The 17,255-nt window shown below is 40.7% G+C and overlaps 1 protein-coding gene across 1 annotated transcript in view; it reads right to left on the reverse strand.

Annotated features, from left to right (window-relative positions):
- The window catches only part of Nep2 (M13 family metallopeptidase neprilysin 2), a 115,663-nt gene extending 114,906 nt beyond the window's left edge, over window positions 1–757 (reverse strand). The window contains exon 1 of the mRNA XM_083114797.1: window positions 439–757. Coding sequence (XP_082970923.1) covers window positions 439–467 — 29 coding nt within the window. The 5' untranslated portion in view covers window positions 468–757. The remainder of the gene's footprint in view (window positions 1–438) is intronic.
- Window positions 758–17,255: the final 16,498 nt, after the last annotated feature.

Below are 17,255 nucleotides of genomic sequence, written 5' to 3' on the forward strand. Positions count from 1 at the left end.
AGCGCGCTACGACGCCAGGGGTCCCGGGTTCGAATCTCGGCCTGGACATGGATGTTGCGTGTCCCTTCATCGATTTCATTGTTTCATTACGCATCCTCATCTTCGTGGTTAGCCAAAAGTGGCAGAAAAGCGACGTTAAATAAACCAAATCAATCACTCAATCAATTAAACTGTAGGTCCAGTCCCGACGGCGTAGTGGTAACGTCGACGCCTTGTAATCAAGGGTTTCTGGGTTCGATACCCGGTGAAGGCACATGGCACAGTGGTTCGGATCCCACTTTAAACTGTAGGTCCAGTCCCGATTAGCCTTCCCGTGCATAAACTGACTTGAAACCAAAACTCGCACTCAGTGAGCCTCGTGTCTCCCTTCAAATCCACCAATCAACACGGTCAGCACAAATGACGTAAAGAGTAAGAACGAAACAGAAATGTACTCACCTTATAACTGTCTCTTTCATGTTTGTCATCCTGCCAGGCTTATCTTTCCAAAACAAATCGTACACGAAAAACGAACAGAAAATTTTCTTTTCAAAAAATAATTTAATCGTCTTATCACACACTCAGTAACTGTTTAGTCTCGCTTAGAGCTTTCAGAACATGTTCCACACAGATAACAACACACTTGCACACTCACTCTTGCGCGCGGTACTGATTTGTGTCTTGCGTACAAGTCAGCAGGTTACTGTTGTGTGCGCGTGTCAGCAGATTCTTCGAAAGTCACCCAGTCCAGAGTAGGACTGGCCGGTCTATGCTGTAGGCACCTTGGCGCTCCGGTATACGTAGCGGACGCGAGTTTTACGCTGGGAGGTGTCGACCAATCACGTGGCGAGGCGGCTTTTTTCGTCCTTTCCCTCCCTTTCCTTCTCGTGTATCACTTCCCTTAACTCTGAGTTCCCGTTTTTCGACTGAGTTTCTGAGTTGTCTCGTTGCGATGGTTCTGTGCGGATTTCCAGGCCTGGTAAAACACGGTGGGGATTCATGTTTGTTAAGGGGAGGGTGACTCATCAGATAGAAGTGAACTGATAACGCGGAACACGATGCGTTTCTAGATGTTTTACCAGCTTTTTCTTTTGGGATGGGAGGGTGATATATCGTGTCGACAATTTATCGTCACGATATTTTAGCGCGATATATGTCGTGTCAGCGATATATCGTAACGATATTTGGCGATATATATCGTGTTGGCGATATATCGTCACGACATTTTAGCGATATACTCATATATTGTGTCAGCAATATATCGTCACAATATTTGGCGATATATATCGTGGAGAATATTGTGGAGAATATTGGAATATTGTATCGTTTCGAAGTTTGAGCTTTTGCTTTGGGGGGGGGGGGGAGACTCTGGGAGAACCATATGATGTACCTGAGGGTTTTTTATTATCCCCTAGTTTATAAGGGGTCCGGAGGCCTTCCGCCGGAAATTTAAAAAAAAATGAAAATGTTAAATTTCCTCGCTTAAGTAAACAAATATTAATTAGTATATTGGTTGTCAGTTTTAAAAGAAGCAATACAGTACGATTATTGCATTTTGCATTTCATTAATTTTTTATTGATACAAGACTCGTATTACTTTAAAAAAAAGTTACGGTACAATAGTAAGCTTCAGAAATTTTAGAAAAATTAAATTGAAAAGTTGTTTTGATGTCTCAGCAGCAACTGTTGACTCAACACAAAGTCATTTTACGTTTTTCTTTCTTCAAACTGTACACATCAATCAAATCGTCTAAGACCCGCTATTGCGGCGCAATTACCGCACATGACATCATGCCAAACGTCAAGATTTGCGGTATGGCTTCATAACAAAAATGTAGTAACTGAACTTAATCATGTGTTATTTTTTAATCTTTTTAAGTTGGGGGGGCTGGCCCATCCAGAACTCCCCCTATGCATCGGCTGTGAAGATATTTTCGTGACGGTATATCGCGATATCAAATTGCCGATATCATCCATCCCTAGTAACGAGGCATGGGACCCCCCCGCACCCCACCCCCAATTTTGCTGTAGAATCATACACACGTACCACTGCAGAGGTACTCAGTCGTTAGGGCGTGTGACTACTATGAGAGCGACCCGGGTTCGATCCCGGCGGGCGAGAACTTAGATTTTTCCCACCTGTTCAAGCGGCCCCGGCGCCCACCCAGCGTCGTATAAGTGGGTACCTGGAGGACACTCACCCCCACCTTCGGCCGTGATCAAGAAAATGTAGGGCCCTAACTCCACACGCCTTTATGGCGTGTTCCAAAGCTCAGGGGAGCACTTTATTTCTTTACTTTACTTCTACTTCCGTGGCAGAGTCGTTAGCACAGCACGCTACGGCGCCAGGAGTCCTTCATCATATCATCTTCATCGTCGCGATTTGCGATCGGCAAAAGGCGACGCTAACTAATACACACTCACACACATATGTTCTTTATGGATTTGTGAATGATGATTGATTTAATTTAATTTGCTTTTCTGACACTCCTGGCTAATCGCAACGATGAGGATGAGTAATGGTATGATATGTCCGGGTTCGATTCCCGGTGGAGGCACATAGTGGTTCGGATCCCACTCTAAACTGTAGGTCCAGTCCCGATTAGCCTTACTGTGCGTTAAGTCAACCTTTTGTATTTTTATCTTTTTTTAATGTATTTACGACTATATTCATCTTCTCTTAATGTAATATAAAAGGTGACGAGCAAATACGTTAATCACTGAATTGTTTACTCCCATTTTTATCATGAGAATCATAGAACTTAAGACCTTCTGTAAACAAAAGCACGTGTACCCTAACAGTGTTGCAAACTTATGAAAAGAAAATAATCCACATAGCCTACAAGGTGTAAAACATTCCATTTGTCAACAGATGCGGAATAAGCAGTGTATCACTGATGACCTGTTGAAAGTTATTGAATGTATGTAAAAAAAAAAATGTACATCTTGCCTGGTGACCGAATTTCAGACTCATCACCGAAGTTCCCTGGCTCGAATCCCGGCATGGGTGTTATTGTGAGTGTCCCTTCATCAATTTCATCTGACGATCACTCATTCTCATCGTCGGGATTAGCCAAAAGTGGAAGAAAAGCAACGCTAAATTAAAAATAATCAAATACAAAATTTACATCTTATCCCCCAGGAATAAGACTGTTCCGTACCAAAGGATTAATTTTCTCTCATATTTTACTAAAAAAAACCTTGCTAGAAGAATGTGACACATTGAGATAAATTACGTTTTGAAACCGGGGTTTCTTCATTAAATATATTTGATGTTTGAAAGTGTTATGATTTATTATTATAGATAATGAAAGTAAGCTAATACGTATGATTTGATTGACTAAATTAATAATTATTAATTAGATAAAAATAATGGAAATAACTAATTTGGTTTGATTGATTTGCTTTATTTTACTTCCCCTCTTGTGCCACTTATGGCTAATTTGCGAAGATGGGGGATGAATGATGATGATATGATGAAATCGATCAATGAACATTCACAAACATCCATGCCCAGGCCACGATTCGAACCCGGGACCCCAGGCGTCGTAGCGCGATGTACGAACCACTCCGTCACGGGGGCGGCTTACTAATTTGGAATTCAAATATCACCTATCCCTCATCGTCTCGTAACTAATGACAAATGTGCGTGTCACAACGTGGTCGATCTACAACCCAATGTCACACATTCCAGTATCCTCCAGTGTGTACTTCAACATCTCTGAAGTTACTTCATCCAAAAACACACTCGTGTGTCCTTTTCTTCCCGTTCAAAAATGCTGTATTATGCAGCAAATACACCAAGGGAAACTAAAACTTAGAGATGCATAAAAGTGGGGAAATAAGACTGTAGAATACAGAAATATTTTCAGGCAGTCACATTTTATTGTACGCTACATATAGAATATAATGCATATTTGGGGGTGAATTTTTAAATATTGTCACATTTTTCTTCTCTCTTGTTGAGAGGTGTTCATTTTAAATCAACCTCCCTCACCTTATGGCCTGCCCTCCTTCACCCGCAAAAGTATTCCTGAGTGCGAGGATGTCACCATCCGGATGGTAAACACCTCTGGATTATAGATCGACTTCTGCGTCCCAGCCCCTCCCCCATCCCCGGAGCATCGTCACTGACAATGTGAAATCACACTATCATATGCCGACATTCGACATGACACTTCCGTTTCTGTACTTGACTTAGTGAGAAGTATTGAGGTTGGCAACAGCCTAATAACGGATTTCTTCCGCATCATGTAGTCCGTTCTATGAAAGTACGCTAATGGAAGAAAAACGTGTAAATTACATTGGATTATACATTTTAAAATATATTTTCATTAAAGGTTTCTGTTTATAATAATAATACGTGATTATTGTATAAATTACAATCGATCACGTGAACAGCAAGAAAATAGCGCCAGTTTCGAACATGGCGACTTGCATGCGTGCAGGAAGGTCTCCCGTGTTTTCAGAGTAGTATTTCGGAAATACAGCCGTTTGAAAAGTGGCAAGAAGCAGGTTGTTCTTAACGTTTATGTGACGTTGTGTCGGTGCTATTCTGAGCAAGCAGTGAAGTTGGTGTCCAAGTGTAATTGTGTGTCTGCGTTTTTGTGTTTTCGGTGTGGTGAAAGAAAGGAAAACGACCGGTCAAGTTGTGATTCCCGCGAGAAAAACACGTTGTTGCTCGTATAAACAAGTACACCGATTTTGAGATAAGCGCAATACAACGCGAGGTGCTTTCGTATTCTTTCAATCAAAGAGCCGTCCTGTCCACTGTGAGGAAGATGTTGATAGTGGTGATTGATGACTATCTCCCCAATTTTAGCAGTCGACGTTAAATTTTCCTCTTGTGCCACGTTGAGTTCCTTTTTGGGAAGCAAATTTGACAGACAGGATGATGTCTAGCGCCGAAAATGACTCAAGTTCAAAAAGGAACTGCTGAATTAAGGTAAGAAAATACATTACTTGCATGAGACGTGCCTAAATAATGTGCTTATTATCGCCTTCTTGTGCACGAGGAGAAACCGAGAGAAAGATAAACAATCTCTTTTTATTCCCCGGCTTATCTTTGTTTAGCTTCTGCTAAAACTGGCGGTATATTTGTTGCACAAAGGAGAAAACAATACTCTACATATCAACAATGTTGGGCAATAAAGGCTTGAATTTACTGAAACGAATCTCTCACTCTCTTTTATAACTTTGGTGCTGTCATACTGAGAGAGGAGGGGGGAAGGGGGATCTGTTAACCCAGTGTCAGATAAATGGGACTTTTGGCGTAGAAAAATATGTTCATTCTTGAACAAGAACACGTATTTAATCACTTGTAGAAAATTTATTATACTTCAATGTGTAGATTATCAGTTAAAATAAGAATACGTTTTTCCATGTTACGTAAAATTAAAGGTTGCGAGTGAGCAGCATATGATGGCCGCACCATTCCCGAACAGCTGGCGCGGAGTGATACGTTATTCGAAGTGAGACGGTTGTTTACAGAGGGTCGGAAGGTTTGTGATTCTTACTTTACGTTCAACCGTATCTTCTCCTAAATATTTTAAATCTCGTACAATGTAAATCTGTGTAATCATCTTGTTGTTTAGGCAACATTATATACTTGCCTACCTTAATAACAATGGTACATGTATATACGTATGTTTGTGTGTGTGTATGTATATAACTTATAATATGTAATCACATAGTTATGTATCCATCTTATATACAATTTTATATATATTCATGTCATGAGAGTAATGTATGAATTATATGGTTGTGTCAATTACTCGTATTAAGGTATGTACAACACTATAAATGGACATTTGCCTGTAGTGTGAAGTTCTATAAATAAATAAATAAAACACCAAATCAATCCAATCCAGTAATGGTATGATTAAATTTATAAAGTGATGCTCACAAAGAACACCCAGCCGGCCTTCTTGGAGGAGTGGTTAGCACAACGAGCTACAGCGCAAGGTATCCCAGGTTCGAATCCCTACCTGGACATGGGTGTTGTCTGTGAGTGTCCCTTCATCGATTTAATCCCATCATCGCCCATCCTCATCTTCGCGATTAGCCAAAAGTAGCAGAAAAGTGAAGTAAAATTAACCAAATCAACAAAGAACACCCTTGCCCAGGCCGGGAATCGAACCCGACCTCTGGCGTCTTTGTGCGCTGCTCTAACCACTCGGCTACTTCGTAGATTAGGGCCTGCTCGAAAACAATTTTGGATACGCCACTGCTGACAACGCTTTTTCTCTCCTTTACGGTGAGGTTTAAACACAAGTATTGTATACGAAAATAGGGGATGGTATGTACAGTCACCGTCAATAGAAACGGGACACGTAGATCCTGAAATGCTCGCTTCCGTGCAAGGTGTTATGCGTGTTGCCTAACTGTCGACGATGAGGGGATTTTCATAGCAAATTTTCAATGGCAACTTCTACCACCGCCGTAAAGTTAGCCAACACACAACGCATTGCAGATAAACCAGTATCTCAGGATGTATGTGTCCCATTTTATTGCACAAACAAAGGCGATTCGTGGCGGGAGTGCGAGGGGAGGTTCTTTCGCACCCTTTGCATTCAAGTTGTGTCCAATTTTTGAAAATTAATAGGCAGATTGTTAAATTATAACTATAACATATTGTATAGTCCACGCGATTACTTCGTTAACGTCGAAGAACTAAAGAAAGCCGCCGCCACGAACGCGGGTGGTGATAAATAGCGGGCGAGTTGTTTTCGTCCAATGACACTCAACCTTCAGCTAATGGGCGCAGGCGTCATTCTGCTCGTCTACTCCACGTGAAGTCTCAGTCACATGATTGCGGATACGCTGTTGCCGTACTTTGCAACTTCAGTGTGGAGACCGTGGTTGTGCGTGGAGGGACAAGATGGCGTGGAGTAGATGTGTGGCAACACTGTGCGTTGAATGTGATTGTTGAAGCTGGTGGGCGCGCTCCGTCGACTTCAAAGCCAGCCGGTCGTTAACGTAGCTAGCGCGTCGACTATATGTGTTAATATAACATGTAACAGAGTGGCATTTTTAATATGTTCTGTGCAGACAGACAACAATGATTTGCCAGGGAAAGGATTTTAAGGTGAAAGGGAAAGGAGAAAAAGGTCTAACCAGTTACATTAACATTCTCTATTCAACCCTGTAGCAAATAACATAATTAGTAATAATTACATAAAGTAACAAGTATTTATGCATTCATGATGCACAGTATTTAATAAATAAACGTGGTATTTACTGGGTTTCAACCAACTTCTTATACTGGATTACGCTCAACATTTTTATGTTTTCGGATGAATTGCTGACGCTTTGAGCTCAGGAGATCCTTATGTGTGGAGAAATTTGGGAACTATTGGGTCTGCAATGATTATATTATACCACCTTATAGCTCTACAAAATGAGACTAGGATTCTATGTAGCTGCTCAGGAAGAGTGAAGGTAATTATTTTTTCTGTCCAATTTTTTAACAAAACATGTATTTTACTTGAATTCATGTCCTAAAATACATATCTCAAATGATCGGTATAAAAACAGCTATATTTTTGGAAAGGAGCTGCACCTTAAAATCCGTTCCCTAGATATGACAATCATTAATGTATGTACACCTATTCAACTTCGAATGTGGAAATTGTCATATACGTCAGCGTCATCTAATTTAAAAAAAGAAATCCAAAAGATTGATTGTTGCTTTACGAGTTCAAGCATGCCAACAAAGTATGTGTCTTCCTGCCGGACTGGTTCACTTTCATTCGACTGGTTTTCGCTTTTTTGGTTCTTTGTTTGTCGTGTTACATAAACTTGCCCCTCACCTTTTTTTTTTCATTTATGTGTTTGTGAAACGCCCTCCCTTCCCCGGGAAAACAAATGCTACCACTACCTAGATAGAGGCGGCAAAATCTCCCTCGGACAAGCGAAACAGCGTTACGGTCCAGGTTGAGTTCGTGTATAGGAACCGGTGACCAACAGTGCATAGCTATTAGCCATATCGAACAAACAAAAAGAAAACATATACTTTCTTTTACCACCTCTTTACCTGTAGCCGGGAAGCGGCTAGCTGCATACCTGAAAATCACGGGTAGCGACATGCGTACGAAATGATATAGCCCAAAGATTAACATGAAAAAATAAAAAGTATATTCTATTCATAACAAAACAAAAATCAATTAGTTACATCTCCCCCTCTTTCACTCACGCATTCTCTCTCAGATTCTCTCTTTACGGGGTCATCAACACAAAATGATACATGACATGTACAGGTTTTTATGACGACAAGCCCTAATTATTGCATTCATATTTAAATTTACCTTGAATTTTTGTCTAATCAGGTCATTTGTGATTTTGCTCCAGTGCTACTCAAATCCTAGCCAGCCCTTACTTAAATTCACCTTTTTTTAAAAAAAACTAGGTCGGTGCGGTGACAATACATTATTTGTCCAGCATAAACAAAGGCGTCTCAACGGCAATTACGCTCACGTGGGCGGACGTTTTCCTTTTACATGACCTCACGTGGTTCCAAACATAACAATAACCTCCGTTGAGTGACGCAACATATACTCTCAAGCAGGCGGGACTTCAACACTTCGCCGCGACGAGCAATTCATATTACCAGGCAAATACTTTAACAAACAATCACATACACGACCTGACGTAGCTAGCAGCGACACAGCGCTGACACATAAAAATGAACAAACCTCAAGTAGATTAAACAATTAAGCGGGCGGCGCTTTACTCTAATAGTACGCACTTTAAACAACAAGGAATTTAAGATCATTAAAAAATATCACAAGAAATAAGAAAAATTGACCTGAGACGAATAAATTACAAATGACAAGCGCGACGGGAGTTTGGTATGAAGTTCCGAGCGGTGTGGGCGTTTTCAAAATGTTGACGAATTTCAAGGGCGTTCTCTAAATCAATCGAGCCGTCACGTGTTGACATTCACACAGATGAATACATTACCATCTCTCAGATTCCAAGGTGCATCCTGGCGTCTTTATGGGCGATTGAAATCACATAGTATTCACACGAAAGGTTTTCCTATTCTTCCTTGAACGTGGCGACGAAGATGAGAAGAGCGTTCATACATCTGGTTCCTCTCGGGATCGGTGAACATCTCCGTGGTCTGGCGCAGTTCGGACGTCGCATCTGGGCGGTGGGCGGTCGTTCTTGGCTCGTCGGCGTCTTCTCCATCACCGTCGGACGATCTCGAGCGTCGGGACGTCAACGGGGCAGCGTTCGGAATCTCTCTCCCCCTCGTGGCAACTGGTAGGCATCAGGCGGCGTAGCTCGTCGTTTCTTGGCACGTTGTAGGCATGGGTCGTGGTGTCTCGTCTGGCATCAGGCGAATCGAAGGTAACGCCCTCATCTCTCTTCTTCTCTTAGCCCGCCATGATTTTCGATGTTCCTCGTTTCACAAAAACTATAAACGGCGTAAGATTAGCACGGAAACACTGTCACGCTTCGACTTCCTCCAGCGATTGAGATAAGCGCACTCGTAACGACTTACTGCCTATCACACACTGATGTTCGCAAAACAAAGCAAAGTCCACGGTATAGGGAGAGGTATCGCGGAGGTGCTCTCGCTATGAGAATCGCGATAAAACTGTATACGGAGAGGTGGCACGGAGGTGCTCTCGCTACAAGAATCGCGGTAAGACTGTGTGTCGAAAAAGCATGTCCTTCGTTTTATCCCGATTTAGAAAAAGGACGCTCGGCGCTCGTTGAAGGGACGCTTCCGAAGAGGTCATTCCACTTTGCCCTATTGTCTCCTAGGCTGAACGGGTCGTGCTCGAAGTTTGGTTTCTGCGGATTAAGCTTCCGCCTCGCTGTCGCCCATAGCTCAACTGCAATCTGTGCCCATAAACTGATCAATTACAACCAATTCGACCTGGCATCCGTAATTGTTGCTTGATCGCGACGAAACTCCACACATCCGTCCTTGCACACATGTTGCTGCGCTGGTAGAAATTTTACATAAATCTGACCGCTGGAAACCGAGATATTTAAATGGTTGTCATTGCGGTCGAATTTCCTAAGCTTTAGACGCATAACGTGACCTTTCAGGTGCTCGCCCGTCAGTCTCGGGACTTCCTTTCATTCTCCCGTCGGCTCGGCAAATCAAATATATATTCTTACAAATTAAGACACTCAACACTTTGATTCAACACATTTTTTACGGCTAATTGTTAGAGTAATAATAATAATAATGACGACGGTAAATCTGACTGTCACATGTTTCTGCTCGTAGAATCATTTGTTCGTCTTTTCGCGGCATTTTTAATGTGGAAGTGCATTCTGTGCTCCCTTCCTAGATTTTTAGTTTATTTTTTTACTTTATTTCATCTGTCTTTATTGGTTTGTATTTGGTTTGTTGCAAAATAAAAAGATCCTTAATTTTTGCATTTTCAGTTTCCACTTTTTGTGTTTATTTTATGAAAATTTCTTATACAGTATTTCTTTTCTACTTCCCATGCATTTTCCATTTTCTTTTGGTTCGAGTTTTCATTATACTTATTTTATTTTTTCCTAATAAATATGATTTTTTTTTACTTTTTTAAGAGTTCTCCCCCTCCTTTATTAATCATCATTTCCATGATTGGCTTCTGATTTCACCATTATTAACTGTATATCTGAAATCTACCAAATACAGACGAATTGCTTAACCAGACATTTAAGTACAGCGTGTAACAAAAGTCCGGGAACACTTTAAAAAAATTATTGTAGCCAAACGACTAGCATTACAAAGTGACCAAGTACATCATTTCAAAAAGTAACGTTGTATTTTTTTTTTCAAGATGGCGCTTTCTGGAGCTGAGAACGCTTTCTGCGTGCTAGAATTTGACAAAACAAAGAGTGCAACGGATGATTTCTTTTATGAGGTTGTGTAAAGAACCATGTACGTATATGTCCCTCCTCTTCCACGTGATGTTGTGGAAGTCAAAAGGAGAATTGAACAACTAACAGCCACAGTCTCCGAAAACATGTTGAGCCGTGTGTGGGAAGAGTTTAATTATCGCGTCGACATTTGTCGGGTCACACATGGTTCCCACATAGAGTGTTTGTAAAGTGAGTGTTGTTGAAAAAACTTACAACTTTTCTCTTTGAAATGATGTACTTTGTTACTTTGTAATGCTACTCGTTTGGCTACAATAATTTCTTTAAAGTGTTCCCGGACTTTTGTTACACGCTGTATATACAATTGATTGATTGAATTAAAAGTTTTGGGTGCGTCGGTCATTTTGCACCCTTCCACGTATACGGAGAAATATCCCCTTATCTAAAATTCTGACTGAAAAATTAAAATAAGGCGTGCCAGTCTATTACACTTAATTATTATACACTACATAAAATCGTCAAAAACATTATACATAAATAAAGTGTAATTTTTTGCAAACGTTATATAAGTAGTAGCTACGTATATATAAACACAATATTTCGATATTCTTGCACAACAACAATACAAACGTTATTTGAATTCATGTAGGTATGCAAATGCTCGGAGGCATTCCACGCGTTGTTTCTATCATTTCCATATTCTCAGCCAACTTGTCTCTCTCAAGTATCAGTTTTTATGTCCCTCATATATACTTTCATCTTACATTCACTTACCAATCACCTTCCTTTTCAATCGAAGATAAACACAGCTGGAGCTGGGCAACGTCAAAACACACGTCCGCGCGGCGGTGATGGCACTCTGGATTGTGTGAAAACCAGCCGAGGAAGGTCTTGACATATGTCACGGCGGAAATGAACCGATAAGAAGCCTCGGCGCAAGCGACACGGACTCGTGTAAAAAGCCCCTTAGAAAAAATTAAAAGTGCAAGGTTGTAAAAAGTCCTGCACAAAACAAGCACAACGCATAAGAAGCCAGAATGTATAAAAAGCTTCCCCAGTGGAAAAGACCAGCTTTTCTCAAAAATCTAAAAACATTGGATAAAACACTGTTGTCATCAAACAACAGGAATGACAAACAGCTGGGAAGATGAAAAGTCTGTCTGAGGATAGCAAATTCGGCACATTCAATAAGAATATGCCGAACGCTAAAAACAATGCTACAAACACGACACATCGGAGGGTCCAGCCCTTGCAGCACACCATGTGTCTTCGTGCCGGACTGGTTCACTTTCATTCGACTGAATGAACACAAGACACACAATGGGACATGTTGAACACCTAATCATTTCTTACATTTTTGTAACATTTCTCCATTTTGTGTGAATAAAAAGGCTGAGAACCGTTTCCAGTAGTGAGGAGATGCTTAAACACACACACACACACTCACATATACATGTAAACATATGAGTATCACCAGGTAATAAAAATATTGCTATACCTTCGAGAGTCGTGCGAGGAAGGACTCTATTCCTACGAAAATGGAGGATATGTATGCTCATTTGTATTGATACGACTCATTGGCGGTCCCGGGTTCGATACCCGGTTGAGGCACATTGCACACTGGTTCGGATCCCACTTTAAACTGTAGGCCCAGTCTCGATTAGCCTCTCTGTACAAAGAGTGGACTTAAAAAAATAATTCGCATCTTTCATAGCACCCGCCGCCGGACCCTGTGGCCGACTGGTTAGCACATCGCGCTGCGACACCAAGGGTCCCAGGTGCGAATCCCGCTCGGGCTTGGTTGCTTGTGAATGTCCATTCATCAATTTCATCATTTCATCCCCATCTTCGCAAATTAGCCAAGAGGCACAAAACGCGAAGTAAAATAAACTAAATCAATCAATCAATAGCACCCCCATAATTTGCATAGCAGAAGTTCAAGGATGACGAGATGATACATATGCAACCCCTAACACACTGCGGCTATTTCGGTTGCCGGTATTCGAGGATAACGAATGAATTCGTACAGCACACGTATTAAAACCGGTACTTTCATACATGTAACCAGATTTTGTGTTTATGTTATTTAGCGTCGTTTTTCTCTTAGCTCTAATCGCGACGATGAATGATGAAAAAACAACCAAAATCGACAATCCCCTCCCAGAGAATTTATGCAGGAGGAAATTTGTAACATCTCTATCGCTGGCACAGCCTAAATTTCTTCCATTTAATTTGGCAGTCATACTGTTAACAAGATTGGAAAACAAGTATATAATTACACTGCTAAAAGTCGCCTTAAAATGTGTTATCTCCTTTCCGTTCTATGGCTAGAAAGATAAGTAAACCCGTTTGGAATATTAATCACACACACACACACACACATACATCATACATACGTACATGATATTTAGACTTATAGTACAACATTAAGACAAGAAAAAGTTTTCAAATTTAAATTTGTATATTCTATCATGCATAAAGATAAATAATGAGGCCTCCCCGATGGCGCAGTTGTAGCGTCGTCGTTTTGTAATCAAGGGATCCCGGGTTCGATACCCGGTGGAGGAACATTGTGGTTCGGATCCCACTTTAAACTGTAGGACCAGTCCCGATTAGCCTTAGTGTGCATAAAGTGGACTTAAAACACCAACTCAATCAATCAAAGATAAATAACGATTATAAATAGCAGTTCTGTACATCATAATTAAATAATAGGGGAGAGTTGCCGAAATTCGACCGTTGCGTAAGTTGGACCACCTTTGTTTTTGCCTATAGACGAGTATTTGAAACAGGTGAGTTGGCACAACTGGTTGGCGTTAGTGCCTTGTACAAATGACTGAATGGTCAGTCAACTAGAGACATTAGACGAAATAGGTGTGCTGTTATTGTGTTTCCATTGTTCGTGTTGCAATTATTGTGCTTCGGATCTTAAGCCCCTGTGTAGACTAGGGGTAAGTAATCAAATGCCCTGTAGTATATTATAAAAGTGCCATTCATTAACCACTAACTACATGTGGTAAAACTATGGTTTAGTTGCGTATGTTCCTGTAGCGTCATATTTTTATTGACGGGGTATAATTGCCTACGTTGGACCACCACGTGTTACCCAAATTGGACCGGGGGAAAGTATGGGCTGTGGACAGAGATGGAATTGCAAATGGCTATAGCAGCATACAATAATCGGGATTATGGCTTGAACGAGAGTAGTAGAAGGTATGGTTTTTTTGGTTTTGCAGCTGACCGAATATTCAACGTGGACGAGTCAGGTTTCACCACAGTCCACAAACGTCCACAAAAAATTGTAGCAAAGAAAGGAAAATCACAGGTAGGTGCTGTTACAAGCGGCGAACGTGGAGTAAATAGCACAATGGTGTGTGCAGTGAGTGCTTCAGGTGTCTAGATACCGTAGACATACATACGTACATGCCTTTTGTGAGCGGTCCAACCTAAGCAACGTGTGGTCCAAATTAGGAAACCAGTTGCCTATAATGGACCGAGGTCACTACTTTCGTTTATATACCCTATTATATTGGTCCATGCATTATTTGTTGAAATACATATATGAAGTGAAAGCTAATAATTTGTGATTCTCATATCTACAATTTCTTTCTTTTTCTGTGTCTTGTTTTTGATGCAGAAGCAAAATAGTACCAACTGGTCCAATTTCGGCAATTCTCCCCTATATTTAAAAAAAATAATATTTAAAATTACATTAATTCGGATAAACATATAACACACGTTCATTCTTTAAAACCGGCCATCTTTATTTTATTTTACGTCGACCTCTGCGGTGGTATGATAATCACACAACTTCAACGTTGTTCGAATCCCGACCTAGATGTGGGTATACCACATCATCGTGGTTATCCAAAAAGCGACATAAAAGCGACGCTAAATAACAAAAAATGAAAATCAAAAGTTATTTATTTTACGTTATTTCAATGGGATCGGAAATTAATAGTCTTGGATTGTCTTCTACAGGGCAACTGTAAACATTTCGTTGGCATCGTGTAAACACTCACTACTTCTCTATTTCTGATCGTTAACAAGTTTAAAATGTTTGGAAATTGTTGCGCCTGATATGATCTGGCACGGGAGTACAATTTCAAAGGTTCGACCGGATATCGTGAAACCTAAGAATCTTGTTTGTATAGTTCAGAAAGACCACAAAATTGGACCCCCACGTGGTTAGCTGTTTACACCAGAAGGGTGGCGGATGTTATGCAGCCAGTTAGCGTGTGTGTGGTAAACACGGATGTCTCTTTTTTGGTATGCCAAAATTCTTAAAAGTGTTTTCGAAGCGTCTTCAAAAGAGATTTCCACATAAACTATTCATCAGGTAAGAAATCTCACGAAAGCTGTTGGGTTTCGGAATTCTTACGAATTGATTTTCGGTGTACCATCCCTTACTTTGGTTATTCCCGAAAGGGCTCTTGATGAATTTGCCTCTAGCACTCAAGCGACATTCCCAAGAAATAGTTTTCGCTAATTGTGATGTTTTAACTGGTCTCCAAAGATGAAGTTTAGAGACCCGTTACGTTGTCTTCCAAAGCGCTGCTGTAATTTCCAGCGCGTCCTCACGCTCGGAAAGTGATGGTTTCCAGGAAGGTAATTGTCTTTGGTGCGTGCTTCTGACGACGAGTTCAGAAACTCATGACAGTCAAGTGTCGAGCTCCATGCAAGGCTTGTGATTTACAAGGTGTTCAGGGAAGCAGTGTTGCCACATGATGCGAAATTTTCCTTTTCGAAGAGAACAAAATTGTAATCGAGAAGGGAAATTCAATGACAAATACAAAGGTTTCATGGAAATTTGAGGACATCAGACCCAGTGAATTATTATGAATTAATCAATAACATAATCCGGGTTAGTCTACTTATCGGCCATTAGGGCTTAAATTAAGCTATTTAAAATGGGGGGTTTATTTTTATATACATTTTTAAAATTAAACTTCCGTATCTTCCCTTTTATGGACGATAATATTACGTGTGGTAATGTAAAGAATTAATATCGTCCTATTTCAACATATACAGCGGAGTAAACACTCAATTTAGGTGCCAAGTCAAGGTTATTTATTGAAATTAGAATTCTTGTTATTACTCGTATTAATTACTAGTTACTTGTTAATGCTTTGGTTGTAATAAACTGGAAATTGAAAAGATATACATGTATTTGCTTGTAATTTATAATTTTTTACTGAGGTCTCTTCGTCTCATACCCTTAGGTATGTGGGATCTTTTGGGGAATGTAGCTCACTAATCATCATTCATCCTTGATGGTAAAGCACTCTCTGCTCGTGGTGAGCTTGGTGGTAAGGCGATAGAGGTACTAAATTTACACACTTGAATGGCAACACATGACACCCCTGAAGACTGGATCAGCATGGGTAATGTAAGGATATACCTGTCTCTGTACTCCAACTGAAGATCTGCTTCGAGAGGTTATGCTTGTGACTGTACATAGAGTCTGACTCGCGTTAACACACTCTCCCTAGAACCTCCTCCTCTCTTTCTATTCAATTCGTAACTTGCTCCTTAATAACTGAATTAGAACTGACTGCTCTCACTACCAGGTACGTAGTTGTATGGCTCTAGGAAAATGGGTGCCCAGTCAAACTATCCACTGCGTGGTACGATGTTAGCACGTAATTTTATTCCTATATAGAGGCGAAATACGTGGGGAGGTCATAATTTATATTTCTGTTATGTTTAATATTTACACTTAAAAGAAGTAGGGGCTCGATGACACAGAAGATGACACCCAAGAAAGATCCTCCTGGCAGGCTTTGCTCTTCGAAGGAATGTTGCCCCAGTTTTATTTTTTGAAAAATTTAAATGTTCGCGATCGGTTTATTTTCAGCATACAATGTTAATTAGACATTATCCATTGTTTAGTCGTTTAAAATATTCTTATCCTAATCATAGCGACAATACTCATGCCTGGACGTCAGGGTTCAAACTTGGGACATCTGACCCGGATGCGATGAGCCTGACGCTTGTGGCTAGTTTGTTTACTTTCGCTGAAGGGAAGAATTTTTCCAGAAAGGGGAATTTTGCCCCTTGGAAAGGAAAATTGTGCCCTCAGTTTGTGGCAACACTGCAGGAGGAATGGAGGTTCGTGCCGATTAGTGTTGCACGATTGGGAATCTACAACAACTGCACGTTGCAAAGCGAAAGGAAATATCGCAAGATTGGTTTCCGATAAGTAAGGCTTTTCTCCCGGAAGAGAATTCCTATTTTGGGGATTCTCGAGATAGAGGACGTTTTAGGCCATGGTCACGTCTTGATGACTTCATATGATTGGCTTCGAAGAACGTTTTCATTTGATTCTTGTTATTCGGCGTCGCTTTTCTGCCACTTTTGGATATCGTGACGATGAGAATAAGTGATGATTTCATGAAATTGATGGACACTCACAAGGAATACCCATCCCAGGTCGGGAT

Source organism: Lepisma saccharinum, chromosome 29, assembly GCF_977018435.1.
Source record: "Lepisma saccharinum chromosome 29, izLepSacc3.1, whole genome shotgun sequence".
NCBI classification, from domain to species: domain Eukaryota; kingdom Metazoa; phylum Arthropoda; class Insecta; order Zygentoma; family Lepismatidae; genus Lepisma; species Lepisma saccharinum.